Below are 14,488 nucleotides of genomic sequence, written 5' to 3'. Positions count from 1 at the left end.
AGCACCACCCAAACGTCTGGTCAGTCGCACGAAACCGGTCGGGATATCCATCGAAAAAACATCAACAACGAGCGCTCCCATCGCGACAAGCCCGAGCCGGGCTCCGTATCCTGCAATCAGCCACCGAGACCGAGAACCATGCCAGGCTTCCTCACGTCTGTCAATGGCCTCCGTCACCCGCTCCACACGGCGCGCTGAGGGTCTTCACCCGCACCACCACGCCAGCGCCCACGCCCATCACCTGACGCCCTCAGCCGCGGCCAGCGCAGGCCTCTTCCACCAGGCTGCCCGGAACAAGCGGGCGCTCGAGGGCCCGGAGCGCGACTTCGACGTGATAAAGCCAAAGAGGAGTCGGATCACCGTCGAGATCCTCGCCAAGGGCTCACAGAACCTGGCCGACGCAGTACGGGCGCCGCCTGCACCTGTATCGCGCCCGCGACTGGCCTTAGCCACGGTGAACCCGCCACCTCCGCCCACGACGACGACGACTGCCGCAGCCCCCGCGACGAACACCGACCAGAACCTGACAAAACACCAGGCCAAGGTGATAAATGGCATCAAACACGAGCTGGACAGGCTACAGCCGCAGTCCAAGGACACTCGGGAGCAGGGGCGCAAGCTCCGCTCGCAAGAAGCCACCAGATTCAAAAGCGAGCTCTCTGCATACTTCCCCGAGTACGACGAGGTGATTGGGAATGACCCCAAGGAGCATCGTACGTATAGAAAAAAATTCCCATCGCTCTCTAGAGCCTCCTTTTTGCGCCAATCTGGTTACTGACCAATTTCAGATGTGTTTAACGTCGAGACGCCGATTGTCGTCGTTGACTCCGACCCCCGACGCGCTGCAGCAAACTCCCAAAGCGCGGTGCAGCGACCCCACCAGGCTGACCAATACCCTGCACGAGGATATGGCGATGCCCTGTTCAACGACGTGTTTGATGCGCAGCGCATCGATTTTAGCTTCCTCGAGGCACAGTACAAGAACAAGGCTCTTGAGGACCCCTTGCCGGATAAGCTGTTCCAGCCCGTACACAGGCGGGCAGAGAGGCTCGAGCGGTCGATTCGCAATACCGAAAAGGGACGGGCCCAGCATGAAAAGGACCAGATCATCCGGCTCCTGGAGGGACTTCAAGGCCATGACTGGTTGAGAATAATGGGCGTCAGCGGCATTACCGAGACCAAGAAGAAGACGTTTGAACCAGCGCGTGACCATTTCATCAAGGGCTGCCAAGCCATTCTTGCCAAGTTCCGTAACTGGATTTTAGAAGAGAGGCGGCGGAAGATGGAGAAGGAGAAGGCGCTCGCTGAACGAGCCGGAGAGGATGATTCGGATTCGGCACATGCCGAGGAGGACGGTGATGACGACAATGCTGCCAATGACGACAGTAGCGACTCAGCATCGCCGGCCAAGCAGCTCCAGGAAGAGGCTATGGCTAGAACCAAACCACCGACTAAGGGTTCCAAGAAGCGGCGAACAACGCCTCAGCCACCTGCTGCAAAACAGCCGGCGGCCAAAGCACCAATTCCCAAACCGGTCAAACCTCCCAAGCCCCCCGAGCCGCCCAAGGAGTTCAAGTCGTTCTTCAGCAAGAGGTACGAGCGGGATGGGGCGTTGAATCGCCATAGGCGGGCGGGAAGGAAGGTGATGGCATGGGGACACCCGGTCCCCGAGATACCCCCAGTTGATTTTGATTTGCCGGAAGAATTCCTTGATTCAGATGCATTGAAGGCCCGGGAAAGGAGGAAGCGCCGGGACAGGCGAGGCAGCAAGAACTGAGAGCGAATTAGCATTGTGTTCGTTGCCTGTAATAACACTAAAGGGATATGGAGAGAAGGGCATGAAGGGAATCATTTCGGAATGGCGTTAGGGAGGTTCTCCCATCATGGAAGATGAGGATTTGTGCGGACGGGCCTGTGTACGATTTGTAGTAGTTAACTGTGCCCACGCTTTCAGAACATACACGTGTCTTTTGCAAGTTGATCGATCAATGTCAAGGTCGTCAAGGTCGTTGAGGCCGCCAAGGTCGGCATGGAGTTGTCCCTTGTGAGCTGTGAAAAGGCGGATTAAGCTGTGTCGGATGGCTGGCTCCTGACCGAGTCAAATTCCGGATGCACCCGCCACGACCATGGCACAGCCGCGGGCATGGATAGAAGTTCGCCAGTCCACTGAAAAGGAGACTGCGTGCCTTGGAACACTCATGTCGGTGGTGCTGGACACTATCATGTTGCGCACTGCCGGCGCGGTTGAGAGCTTGCGATTCTTGGATGCAAGTACACAAGGCGTAATGAGGCGCAACGGCGCAACGGCGCTGCGTACTTGGTTCACTCATCGAGTGTGGGTGAGGCTGGTTGAGCCGCATGTGGCCCGTGCGCCACAGCTCCCAACGCGCCTCCGAGCCGCGACTTCGTTTCCTTCCCGTCAAGGTGCACAGGCGAGCGATTGAGGCACGACAGCCCAGTGTTTTCCTTTCGGGCGTGCACCCATCACAATTTCTTCTTGCCACTCTCTCGTTCTAGACTATTTCGCGCCCTCTCTTGTTTTCCCCTTTGCCATCGCTCTCCCGTCACGGACTTCTTCCCCCTGCTGCTGCCTTCTGCGAACCGTCTCCGCAATCTACCGACGTGCGCTGAACCACCGAACAAAGGTTATGCCTACGACCACAACCACGACCTAGGCCGAATACCTCTTGCGCATAGGCGTCATCGAAAGGGCCTCTCGCGACGACAGGATATCGAGACCTCCGTCTTCATCGATGCGACATACATAAGCACTGAGCTCGCGGGGGCCTTTCGGCCTTAGTTTTCGTTCGACCCTGCTCCCGACCGTGGAAATGGCGACCGACGGCCTGTTGCACGATCCCATGGAGGAGACGCACCCGCTCTTGGGCCTAGATGATGGCCTTCCACCCATCGAGGACTTGCCGATCCTTGAGTATTTCGTCATCAAGCAGGAGGTGAATCTTGAAGTCAACTTTCGCGACAAGCGCATCGATGGCACGACTGACGTAATCCTCGCCACCTTCAACGATAAAATCGAAGAGGTCGCGCTCGACGCCGCGAACTGCGAAATCGACACCGACAATGTCTACGTCACCGAGCTGCGCGAGGTCAACGGGGAGATCGTCGAGGGCCTGAAGCGCAAGACCACCGCCGTGTATACCGACCCATACGACAAACTCTCACACCCCAAAGGCTGGAACTGGAGAGCTGAGCACCATGATCTCCGCCGAATCAGAGCGCGCTCTTTGTTTCATAGCCGAAAGGCCGACGTCCCCGCCGAGAATAGAGAATTCGAGGGCTGCACGCCGGTCTATGGGTCACTCAAGGTGAATCTGCGTGGGAAGGCAGACCAAGATCGTCCGAGGCTCATCATTAGGAAATCGACGGGCCTTGATACGATGGATAGGACCAACAAGCAGTTCAAGCTCACCATTCCGTTCACCAATACGAACCCTCGAGATGGCATTCAGTTCGTTGGAGTAGACCCCCTCGACAACCGGTTCACCCACATGTACACTCGAAGCTCCATCAACCCGGGGACTGCTTCTTGCATCTTCCCATGTGTCGATGATCATGGATCACGTTGCGATTGGCGGATATCCATCAAATACCCTCGAACACTCGGAGATGCCCTCCAGCAGGCCTTGGCCACACAGCGGAATGGCTCGGGTGGGGATAGGATGCAGATTGATGGACAAGAGCGATCACATAACCTTGCAGAAGAGGACAAACTCAGAGAAATGTCCGTTGTCTGTTCAGGTTTCCTTATGGAGGAGACTGTGGACCCAGATGATGACCACAAGAAGATCATGACTTTTGAGCCGGAGAAGAAGGTTTCGGTACAGAAGCTTGGCTTCGCGGTCGGCCCCTTTGAACATATCGACCTCTCATCTGAGTCCCGAACGGAAGAGGATGAGGTGAAGCTGGGTATGAACGCGCTCAAGGTCCACGCTTACTGTCTACCGCACCGAGCCGATTGGGTCCGCAACACATCTGCTGCTCTGACCATGGCAGCCGACTTCTTCACATACACCTTTGCTAGGTATCCCTTTGGAAACTTCAAGTTGTGTTTTCTGGATGACCTGGTAGAAGATACCGTGTCTCTCTACTCGATGGCATTTGTTAGCAATCGGCTGCTCTTCCCAGAAGACATCATGGACACCGAGATCGATGTGACGAGAAAGATCGTCTACACTCTGGCTAGCCAATGGATCGGGATCAACATGATTCCAAACACCCGGAACGATCTGTGGCTCATCATCGGCATTGCCCACTACATGACAGATCTCTTCATGAAGCGCCTGTGTGGTAACAACGAATACAGGTTTCGGATGAAAATGTTGTCAGATCAACTTGTCGAGGTTGACAACGAGCGGCCATGCTTGTATGACCTCGGACCCCATCTCCACCTGGGAGAGTTCGAGATGGATTTCATGACCCTAAAGGCTCCCGTCGTTTTCTTCATTCTGGACAAGAGACTTATCAAGGCCTCTGGCGGCCATGGTTTGACTCGAATATTGCAGAAACTCCTGACCAAGGTCCAGATCGAGAGCTCAGACAAGTCAACAATTCTCGAAACGGAGAAGTTCAGGACGACCTGCGAGAAAGGGGCTAGGTACCGACTTGAGACCTTCTGGAGCCAATGGGTTTACGGGTCTGGATGTCCTCGGTTCGATGTCAAAGCCAAGTTCAACAAGAAGAGGCTATGTGTTGAGTTGACTCTGAATCAGATCCAATCTCAGATCACCAAGAAACCCCAGCTGGAGAGGTCTGACTTCCTCCGAGTTATCAAGGAGCGCCGTGCTGGAGTTAAGCTTGGTGAGGTGCAGCCGCTTTTCACTGGACCTATGACTGTTCGAATCCACGAAGCCGATGGAACCCCATACGAGCATATTCTTGAAATTCGCGAGGATGCGACACGATCCACCAAATTCGAGATCCCCTACAATACCAAGTACAAGCGACTAAAACGTACTCGGCGTATGAAGGAGAAGCAAAATGTTGGAGCCAGCATGGACACGGAAAACCTCGACGATACCCTCCTCTATTGCTTGGGTGATGTTCTTCAAACCCCAGAGGAGCAACGGGACTGGGAGTTGATTGACTGGGATCCTGATACCGAGAGGAAGATGGACCAGGAGTCCTACGAATGGATTCGCGTGGATGCTGACTTCGAGTGGGGTTGCGATATGAAGCGGACCCTCGAGCCATACATGTACGTGTCTCAACTTCAACAGGATAGGGATGTGGTGGCTCAGCAAGATGCCATGCTGTACCTTACTCACGGACCCCTTCATCCAATTGCCTCTGGTTTCCTCGTCCGGACGCTTATCGACCGACGCTACTTCCATGGTATCCGGACGATGGCTGCGGAGGCTCTTCCAAGGCAAGCCAACATCAAGGACATTTCAATGCTTGGCCTTCGACAGCTGATGAAGGCTTTTACCGACATGTTTTGCCACAATGAATCCAGTCAACCGAAGCCAAACGACTTCTCAGACAAGAAGCAGTACAACGTCCGTCGAGCCATCATCAAGGCTATTGCACAAGTCAGAGACGCCAACACTTACAAGTGCCCGCTGGAGGCTCGGCAATTTATCCTCGACCAGCTACTTTTTAACAACAATGAGGATAACCCCTACTCGGACCACTTCTACATTTCCCTTCTCGTTGAGACATTGGCCATCTCTCTCGTGCCCTCGAAGCAGGACGAGTGGTATGCTCGTCAGAACAAGGTGCCGATTGAAGAGGAGAGGCAATTTCTCGAGAGGGCTCTGGAGCAGATTGAACGTGTTCTTAGACGGGATGAATGGACAAACTCTTACCAGAACATCTGGACAATTGCTGGGTTGGAAGCAAAGCGGCGGCTGATGAAGGCAGAGGTCATTCCTAAGAGCTATCTTGACTTTGGGCAATATCTGCTTGATGGAACCCGAGATCTTATTCGGATCAAAGCCTTCGAGTCATTGGTCGACCTTGGGGCGATGATGGATCCTACGGTATTCACCTTTTTGGTGTATTCTCTCACCACAGATCGATCACCCTTTGTCCGCACCAAGCTCATCGAGGCAGCGGCTTCTGGTCTCGCGGCGATCGCGTTCGGAGAGCATTCGAAGGCTGTTAAGAACGAGCCTGCTCCAGATGAAGGAGACGCGCTTTTGCTTGTCCAAGACAGTGCCCAGGAGATTGAGGCTCGAAAGGAGATGTTTGCAAGAAAGGAAAACCTGGACGCAGCCCTGAAGGCTCTGCGAAAAGAGATGGAAGAAACATACGGCGGGGATGAGCGACACTACAGCACGGCGATGCGCAAGGCCCTGGACCACCCTGGTCTAGGCCGGGCTGAGCTGGAAAGTATGCTTGATTTGGCGGCGATGATGTTTGAGGAAGCAAGCGACTGGGTTGTCACGGTTAACCTGCCTAAGGCTTGGAAGGCTGAGCGACTGGCCCAACAGCTTGCCAACAGGGTAAGAAACCCAAGAGCAATGACACAGGATACGCATACTAACCGCTCGCAGTTGACTGTCATGTTCAAGTCGTATTACAAGACGAAGCCCAAGGAGCCTATCCCTCAGCCACCACCTCCTGCACCAGTCCCCGCACCAGCCCCGGCGCCGGTGGTTGTTCCTGAGCCCAAGCGACCTATTCCCCTCCCGAGAACTTCATCGATCAAAATCAATACCCACAAGATCTCTACTCCCCAGCGGCCAATGTCTAATCCTCCCCCGGAAAGGGATACGATTGTAGCGTCGCCGGTGGTTTCTGTTTCTCGCCAACCGAGTGTTTCATCCTCATCAGCCTCGAAATCTTCTCGGCCGCCAGAGCCCTCTTCTGCCTCTTCAGCTAAGCGACCTCGTCCGGAAAAGGAGGAGCACCATCCTTCACCGGCTCCAAAGAGACCCAAGGTGGAAAAGTCACTAACTTCGGAGTTTGGTGGCGAGCGGAAGAAACGTCGTATGGTTACTCTGAAGACAAGAAATCCTAAACGTCTTGCTTTGATCCTGGGCCACCATCCCAAACCGATTGCCAATGGGAGGACGTCCCTACCTTCAGGGAATCGCAAGGAATCCTCGCCCGCTTCGTCCATCAAAGATTCTATTACTGCCAAGCCTGCAAGAAAGCCTCTGCCTTCGGGGGAGCAGCCCGTTAGGAGAGCTTTGCCAGGAGGCCCAGTCTCCTCGTCACACCCCCCTACGCCGGGCCCTAAGATCTCGCTGAGTGCCCATTCAGCCTCAACGCCAAAGCCAAAGGTACAAAGCCAGGCGGCTTCCACGCCAACTACGGGGTCTGTGCGACCGAAGATCAAGATTATTCGCAAACCTCATCCACCACCGCCCGCTCCTTAGAAAGAACCAGGGGAGCCAAGTCGGAGACGTATGGAGAAAACAAGCAATGAAATTTGGGCCGAGTCAACATACGAGAGCCCGAATTTCATATCACAGAGAGAGGAACAGGAAATGATACACAGTGGCGTGTATCAACCCAACGATAATGGTGAGACGAGGACGTCCTTTGAACCTGTCACCCCTCAGTCTCTTCCATCTCTCCCAAGCGAGACTACATCTGAGAGTGAAGTGAGTGGAGAAGAAAATGGTCGGACACAATTTGGTGTTGAGGTCGCGGCCAACGACCGCGAAAGGACTTTGATGACCCGTTGAAAGTTGATTTTGATGTTTGAATAGATGCAATGGCGTGTATTGCATTACATTTGGCGTTGGGCGCGAAGTGAACCAGACTGCCGGTGGGGTTGGCGTGCGGAAGGGAGTGGTAATGACTGTACAGTATTCAGAACACAATGCTTTAGATATCCCCTTTGAAGCCATGCCAATATCTTTTTATATATGTCTAATGTGTTGTCAAGGAGTTAATGCGATGTCATCAAAGTGAGTATGTTTGTAGTCGCTCCACGTTGCAAGTAGCCCACGACCTCATGTTCGGTGCTCTGATTCTATACATCACGTGTTGCACGGGAGCATGATCCATGACCTTCTAAAGTCCCTTGTGACACTCTGCGAAGCTGTGGTCCAGCAACTTTGAACTCATCCTTCCACCCGAACCGGCACCGAAATAGGACAGCTTCAGGTTCTCGGCTCCGGAGTATTGATTGTCCTATGAGATCTGGGGGATTTCTAACGTTGTCCCCACCAGCCAAGGTTGCCTGGGGCGATGTACACGCTGAAGAGGGTTCCAAAGCGTTCCGAAGGCCAGAAAAATGGAGATAAATTGGTGAACCATGGACAGCGAAGATTACACGGAATAGGCTCCAAGTTCATTGTCCTTGGGGGCTGCGTACAGCGTCGTTCCTGAGCCGCCAGCTGGCTTTGTTTTCACCCTTTCGGCCGACGTCGGCCAGTGGCTGGGGATTCGTAGTGCCGCCGGTTGCCGGTCCAAAACAGAAAACAGACAGCATGAGCAGCTGGCGCGCGACGGCCACACTCCGAGATAAGCCCGCCGCGGGCCAACCTTATCACCACGTGATGCGGAATCTTCCGCGCGCTCCCAGCCCAGTGCGATCTTCGTCCAGATCTCTCGTCACCCGAGCCGGAGGAGCTCTTTCGCAAGTTTGCACGAAACGCTGGAATCCCGCCCTGTCGCCGTCTTTTCCATTGTTCATTCTATCCCCACGCCCCCAGAACTTGTCCAGAGGACGTCCGTCTCCATGTAGAGGCCTGCTGGCGCTGGCGTTTTCCATCCGGTGTAAGTTGTCTTTTTTTTCTTGCGTCGCGACCGGCCTCACTTTCTCCTGAGCTGTGAGCCGCCTTGTTACGCAGCGTCCCGCCACCTCCCAACGGCTCCCCTCGCCCGAAACCTGGCGCCGCGCGACCTCACAGCAGCTCTAACGCTGGATCCGAGCTTCACTGGATGGTTAGGCTAACCGTTCTCCCCCCCGCAGATCAGCATGAATAGCCAGAATCTTCATGGCGGCAGTGGCCCTGCGGGATACGATCGAGATCGCGAGATGGACGAGCAACGACACCGGGCCATCCAGCAGCATGAGGAGATGGCACGGCGAGATCAAGAACGAGAACGAGAACGGGAGCGCGAACGCGAGCGCGACCGAGATCGGGAATCCGGCGATCGCTACCAATCGACGCCTCATCACAGCACCGCGGGCTCCATCCCCATCCACCAGCCGGTAGCCTCCCGCATTTCCGGCGCGATCCATAGCCCAGGCGGATTACTGGCAAACCACAACGGCAACGCACCCCCGATCCCTCTCGGCGCGCCGCCCGGAGGTCCTTTGGCCAACTTTGGCGGGCCGTTGCAGAACGAGCACAACCGCCCGATCCAACACGGTGGACAAAACAACGCGAACCCGCAGCATCAGATGTTTGCGCCGATGCCGCACACAACTGCTCCTCCGGCCTCTTCGCAAGCCGTGACGAGCAGCGTAGCAGCAGTATTTGGCGGCCCGCTGCAACAACAAGATGGCCAGCGTGGGGCTCAGCAGGGCGCGCCTTTCCCCCCAGCAGGCTCTGCTGCTCATCAGATCCCCGGTGGCATCACCCAGGGGCAGCAGCCGATTCTTAATGTGAGTACATGCCATTTTTGCTCTTTGTTACCCATCAGGTGGGGGTTGTTGGTGGCGCGAGTTGTGTTTGTTCCTGGCGGGCAGCCGAACCTGAGCTGGCCAAACCACAAGCTCAACACCATGGCGGTGATTCACGCGCACACTTGCTCGATAACTCGGCCGAGCTGCTTTCCACCTCCCTTCACCTTTTCTCAAACCCTCCCTGCTCTCTACGAGATATCTTGTTGTGCGATACAAGGGCGCATATTCTTGAACGTCTTGCGGCAACTAGCACCACAGTGGCCCATTTCAAGCAATGGATCTTAGCCTCTTACTCGATGTCCCGACGCTTGCGGGAGACTTGGTTGGTGTTTTCGGCAATGGGGGAGAAGGGGTGATTATTTACTGTGACGGGAATGCTTCAATGTGGTGCAACTACCACAGCTACATCGTACCGCACATCCACTTGACCATGTTCAACCAGCGATAGGAGAGGTCAAATGCTAACAAGTCTTGTTCTAGGATGCCCTCACATACCTCGATCAAGTCAAAGTTCAATTCCACGACCAGCCCGATGTCTATAACCGGTTCCTTGATATTATGAAGGACTTCAAGAGTCAAGCGTACGTCCGAACTCGCTTGCGAAAGAGGAACATGTATTGACAAAAGTAGAATCGACACGCCTGGAGTTATTAACCGCGTTTCGGAGCTTTTCGCGGGTCACCCGAACCTGATCCAAGGATTTAACACCTTCCTGCCTCCGGGCTATCGGATCGAGTGCGGTGCCGGCAATGACCCCAACACAATCAGGGTTACAACTCCTATGGGGACCACGGTCCAGTCGATTACTGGTCGCGGAAACCAGCCTGATGGCCATGGACCCGCGGGGGGCAACCAATCCCTCTTCCAGGAACGCGGTGGACAGTGGCAGCAACAAAGGCCTCAACACAGCATCGAGAGCCCAGAGGCTACATTCAGCACCCCCGTGCAAAACGGGGCCAGCCTATTTGTCCAGGCTGCTGCGCAAAACGCTGCCTTTGAGAGCGCAAACTCGCAGCGTAGTCGTGCTCAAGGCACTGCCGGCCCTGGTGATACACCCAACACCCGCCATGCTTTGACCCCTACCCCCCAAGGACAACCAGCAGTAAACGGCAACGCGGCTAACCAAGCAAACATGGAACGCCGCGGACCCGTGGAGTTTAACCATGCTATCAGCTACGTGAATAAGATCAAGGTACGCCCCGCAGCTTGAACTCGGTCAGCGTAGGAATTTATCAGCTAATCACATGTGTCAGAACCGATTTCAGGACAAGCCTGAGATATACAAACAGTTCCTTGAGATCCTTCAGACATATCAGAGGGAACAGAAGCCCATCCAGGACGTTTACGCTCAGGTTACGACTCTGTTTAACTCCGCCCCTGACTTACTGGAAGACTTCAAGCAATTCTTGCCGGAAACCGCTGGCCAGGCTAAGGCGACTCCCGGCCGGATGGAAGATGGCACGCCCACGGGCCCCAGTCACACTCCCCAGCCTGGAATGAGAGACGGGCAAAAGTTGCCCCCTCTTGGAAGCTTTGCGCCTCCAGCAAGTGCAAGCAAGGACCAGAAGAAGCGACCACGTGCCGATAAGCAGGCCGCCAACGCAGGAGCTCTCCTTGCCGAAGCAGCAGCGAGCTCTCGAATCGCTCCTCCCAGCGTGAATGGCAGCAAGAGACCCAAGATCAACCATGTCGCTCGACCCCCAGGCGACAACTCTGCGGTTGAGCCAACGCTAACTCCCGTGATGCCTGAGCCGTACCCAGCGCGATCATCGTCCACCTCTAACCAGGATGAGATCGCATTTTTCGAGCGCGTCAAGAAGTTCCTTAGCAACCGATCTTCGATGAATGAGTTCTTGAAGCTATGCAACCTGTTCAGCCAGAACATTATCGACAGGAATACCCTCTTCCACAAAGGTGCCCTCTTCATCGGCGCTAACCCTGACTTGATGAGCTTCTGGAGGACTTTTGTCGGAGTTGAGACACAGGATGTGGTCATCGACAACCGCCCGGCACCTCCAACTGAAAAGGTTTCGCTGAGCAACTGCCGGGGATACGGCCCAAGTTACAGACTTCTCCCCAAGAGGGTAAGCGGACTATCTTGATATTTCCATTGTATTTTACTAACGTGTGTGGAAAGGAACGTCTCAAGCCTTGCAGTGGTCGTGATGAGCTCTGTAACTCGGTATTGAACGACGAGTGGGCCTCGCATCCTACTTGGGCATCTGAGGACTCTGGATTTGTCGCCCACCGCAAGAATCAGTTTGAGGAGGGCCTTCACCGCATCGAGGAAGAACGCCACGACTATGACTTCAACATCGAGGCCAACCTGAAGTGCATCCAGCTTCTGGAGCCCATCGCACAACAGATGCTTGCCATGTCTCCATCCGAGAGGGAGGCATTCCAGATGCCTGCTGCACTTGCCGGACAGAGCACCTCGATCTTCAAGCGTATCTGCAAGAAGATTTACGGCGATAGGGGCATTGATGTTGTCAACGACATGTTTACCCATCCCTTCGATGTCGTGCCAGTTCTCCTGGCCCGGATGAAGCAGAAAGACGAGGAGTGGCGATTTTCTCAGCGTGAGTGGGAGAAAGTCTGGCATGCCCAGACTGACAATATGCATCTCAAGAGTCTGGACCACATGGGTATCCTTGTCAAGCAGAATGACAAGAGGAACCTGACTGCCAAGCACCTTGTTGATGTCATCAAGACGAAACATGAGGAACAGCGCCGAGAGCGAGCTCTTAAGGGCAGGGCGCCTCGACACCAGTTCGTTTGGGATTTTGCGGACAAGGATACAGTTATTGATCTTCTCCGCCTGATGATGTTGTACAGCTTGCATAGCGGTCAGCACAGCAGTCAAGAAAAGGAGCGTATCCTCGACTTCTTCGAGATGTTCATTCCTGCTTTCTTCGACATCCCTGACGAGCACATCCAAGACAAGCTCCCCAAGATTCAGCCCGAGTCTGGCGAGGAGGAGATGGAAGACCATACACCCGCTGAGCTCACCAACGGCCGTAGCCGCCGCAACGGCAAGAAAGGAGATCTGCTTAGGGGAGTTCTTGATCCTGGCCGCAACGGTAGCAAGACGCGAGGCCAGAAGGAGGACAGTGCAGCATCTGGAAGCAAGGAGACCACTCCTGATGTTACATCGGCGAATGAAGAGGAGATGCCCGACGCATCCGAGGACGCTGCGGCGCACGACATGTCCAACGAGCGGTGGATGCCTAGTATTCCCAAGCCGGTGGTTGTTGGCCAGAGCGACGCCCTGCTCAATGCGGATGGTGAGCTGAAGGCTGACGGGTTCTTCACTCGACCGTGGTACAACTTCTTCTGCAACCAGACGCTGTTTGTCTTCTTTAGCATCTTCCAAACTCTGTACCAGCGTTTGCAAGATCTCAAGGACAGCAAGGAGACTGTTGCTAAGGAGGTCGTGCGCCTCAACAACGAGAAGCCAGCTCGGGACATTGGCTTCACCGAGAACCATATGAAGTTCTTTGACCTTAGCGACGACCCCGAGACTTACTGGCCCAAGACACTCGAGCTCATTGAGGAGTATATTACCGGTGACGTGGACGAGAACCGGTACCAGGATGTTATGCGTCACTACTACCTCAAGACCGGATGGAAGGTGTACACGATCCAGGACCTGCTCAAGACGCTCTGCCGATTGGCCCTCACCTGCAGCAGCACCGATGCGAAGGAGAAGACACCCGATCTGATCCAGCAGTACCTCACCAGTCGCGACAAGGAGGAGACGAGCTACCAGACCGAGATTAGCGCCAGGAAGTTCGCCGAGAAGTGTGTAAAGGATGGCGACATTTTCGTCGTTTGTTGGGTAAGTCAAAGTCGTGCTCTGTCTCGGATAGAAAACTAACAATGCTTGCAGTTCCCTGGCAAGTCAGAGGCTACGGTTCGATGGCTGCAGCGAGAGGAGACGACGTTCTACATGGACGAAATGCAGCTCCGCGAACGTTGGCAGTACTACATTTCATCCTTCATCCGCGTGGAGCCTACGGAAGGAGTCCCACGATCCAAGCTCCAGAAATCGGTGCTAACGCGCAACTTGCCCTCTGGTGACGCCGACTCGGACGACGACAGCACGCCCAAACCCGTCTCGTACAAGGAGAACCTGACCATTAGCATCTGCCTTAAGAGCTCCAAGATGGTCTGGGCCCCCGGTACTTCAGAATACGTCGTTTACGGCCAGGCACCTAAGACGCGCGATCAGCGCGAACGCCGCGAGAAGTTCATCCGCGCCCTCACAAACTACCGAGAGAGCAAGCTCCTCGAGAAGTGGGTGCACAACCCTTCGTGGACAAAGGATCTCAGCCCCGAGGAGGTTCAGGATCAGAACAAGAACTTCCGCCGTTGGATGGACGAGGGCATTGTGCCTCCAGGCGCTGCCGAAGAGGACGCGGAGATGAACTAGACGGGAAACCTGCTCGCTGCCCTCTCTCTACGGAGAGATAAAAGAGGCAAAAGGGATGGAGGAGGAGCGGGATGATGATGTTGTTTCAGGTACTCTGCGGAAATGGGAAACAAACTTGGCTCACCCGGCTTGTGGATTTGCACCGCACCGGAGTAGGGACCGGATTATGGCCGGGGGAATCTCACCAGCGCTTGTTTTTGTGTGTCGCGGTTTTGTTTTCTAATTCGTTTTATTATTATTGCGCTCCTTTGTTTCCCTGTCTATTGAAAGGCGTGGAAGCTGGATTTGCGGAGACTCTGCTCTTTCTCTCTGCGTTGTAGGAGGAGGCGATCCAGGTATTGCGAGTCTCCACCAAAAAAGGAGGGGAGGGGGTCCGGGTGAATATGAGAAGAGGACATTTTCCTCTCTCGCTTGTACTCTAGATTATATAGCCCTTGCACGTCCGTCCATATCTTATAAAGTGGCTATTCCTACTCTTTGTTGTGCTGTGTCGGCGTCAACTTGCA

At 54.8% G+C, this 14,488-nt stretch overlaps 3 protein-coding genes across 3 annotated transcripts; all 3 read left to right on the top strand.

Annotated features, from left to right (window-relative positions):
* Positions 1 to 163: 163 nt before the first annotated feature.
* On the top strand, positions 164 to 1,777 carry BGZ61DRAFT_342136 (something about silencing, SAS, complex subunit 4-domain-containing protein; the record flags this gene model as incomplete). The annotated part of the gene is made up of 2 exons (XM_046239483.1): positions 164 to 713; positions 789 to 1,777. The coding sequence occupies 2 exons, from the start codon at positions 164 to 166 to the stop codon at positions 1,775 to 1,777; spliced, it is 1,539 nt and encodes a 512-aa protein (XP_046109341.1).
* Positions 1,778 to 2,432: 655 nt separating this feature from the next.
* On the top strand, positions 2,433 to 7,842 carry BGZ61DRAFT_584511 (uncharacterized protein). The gene is made up of 2 exons (XM_046256368.1): positions 2,433 to 6,464; positions 6,516 to 7,842. The coding sequence occupies exons 1-2, from the start codon at positions 2,832 to 2,834 to the stop codon at positions 7,341 to 7,343; spliced, it is 4,461 nt and encodes a 1,486-aa protein (XP_046109340.1). The 5' UTR covers positions 2,433 to 2,831; the 3' UTR covers positions 7,344 to 7,842.
* Positions 7,843 to 8,523: 681 nt separating this feature from the next.
* Positions 8,524 to 14,455, top strand: BGZ61DRAFT_503212 (histone deacetylase complex protein). Its single transcript, XM_046251763.1, has 7 exons — positions 8,524 to 8,694; positions 8,891 to 9,529; positions 10,031 to 10,131; positions 10,181 to 10,742; positions 10,804 to 11,634; positions 11,688 to 13,388; positions 13,440 to 14,455. Exons 2-7 carry the CDS (start codon positions 8,897 to 8,899, stop codon positions 13,980 to 13,982), a joined length of 4,371 nt encoding a protein of 1,456 aa, XP_046109339.1. The 5' UTR covers positions 8,524 to 8,694; positions 8,891 to 8,896; the 3' UTR covers positions 13,983 to 14,455.
* Positions 14,456 to 14,488: the final 33 nt, after the last annotated feature.

This window comes from Ilyonectria robusta (assembly GCF_021365365.1).
Source record: "Ilyonectria robusta strain PMI_751 chromosome Unknown BGZ61scaffold_3, whole genome shotgun sequence".
Classification (NCBI taxonomy): domain Eukaryota; kingdom Fungi; phylum Ascomycota; class Sordariomycetes; order Hypocreales; family Nectriaceae; genus Ilyonectria; species Ilyonectria robusta.
This window is presented reverse-complemented; position numbering and strand designations above follow the sequence as displayed.

Coding starts and splice junctions, on each gene's coding strand:
- BGZ61DRAFT_584511 (XM_046256368.1), top strand. CDS start 2,832: ATGGCGACCGACGGCCTGTTGCACGATCCCATGGAGGAGACGCACCCG. Junction 6,465..6,515: donor CCCAACAGCTTGCCAACAGG/GTAAGAAACCCA, acceptor AACCGCTCGCAG/TTGACTGTCATGTTCAAGTC.
- BGZ61DRAFT_503212 (XM_046251763.1), top strand. CDS start 8,897: ATGAATAGCCAGAATCTTCATGGCGGCAGTGGCCCTGCGGGATACGAT. Junction 11,635..11,687: donor ACAGACTTCTCCCCAAGAGG/GTAAGCGGACTA, acceptor GTGTGTGGAAAG/GAACGTCTCAAGCCTTGCAG. Junction 13,389..13,439: donor ACATTTTCGTCGTTTGTTGG/GTAAGTCAAAGT, acceptor CAATGCTTGCAG/TTCCCTGGCAAGTCAGAGGC.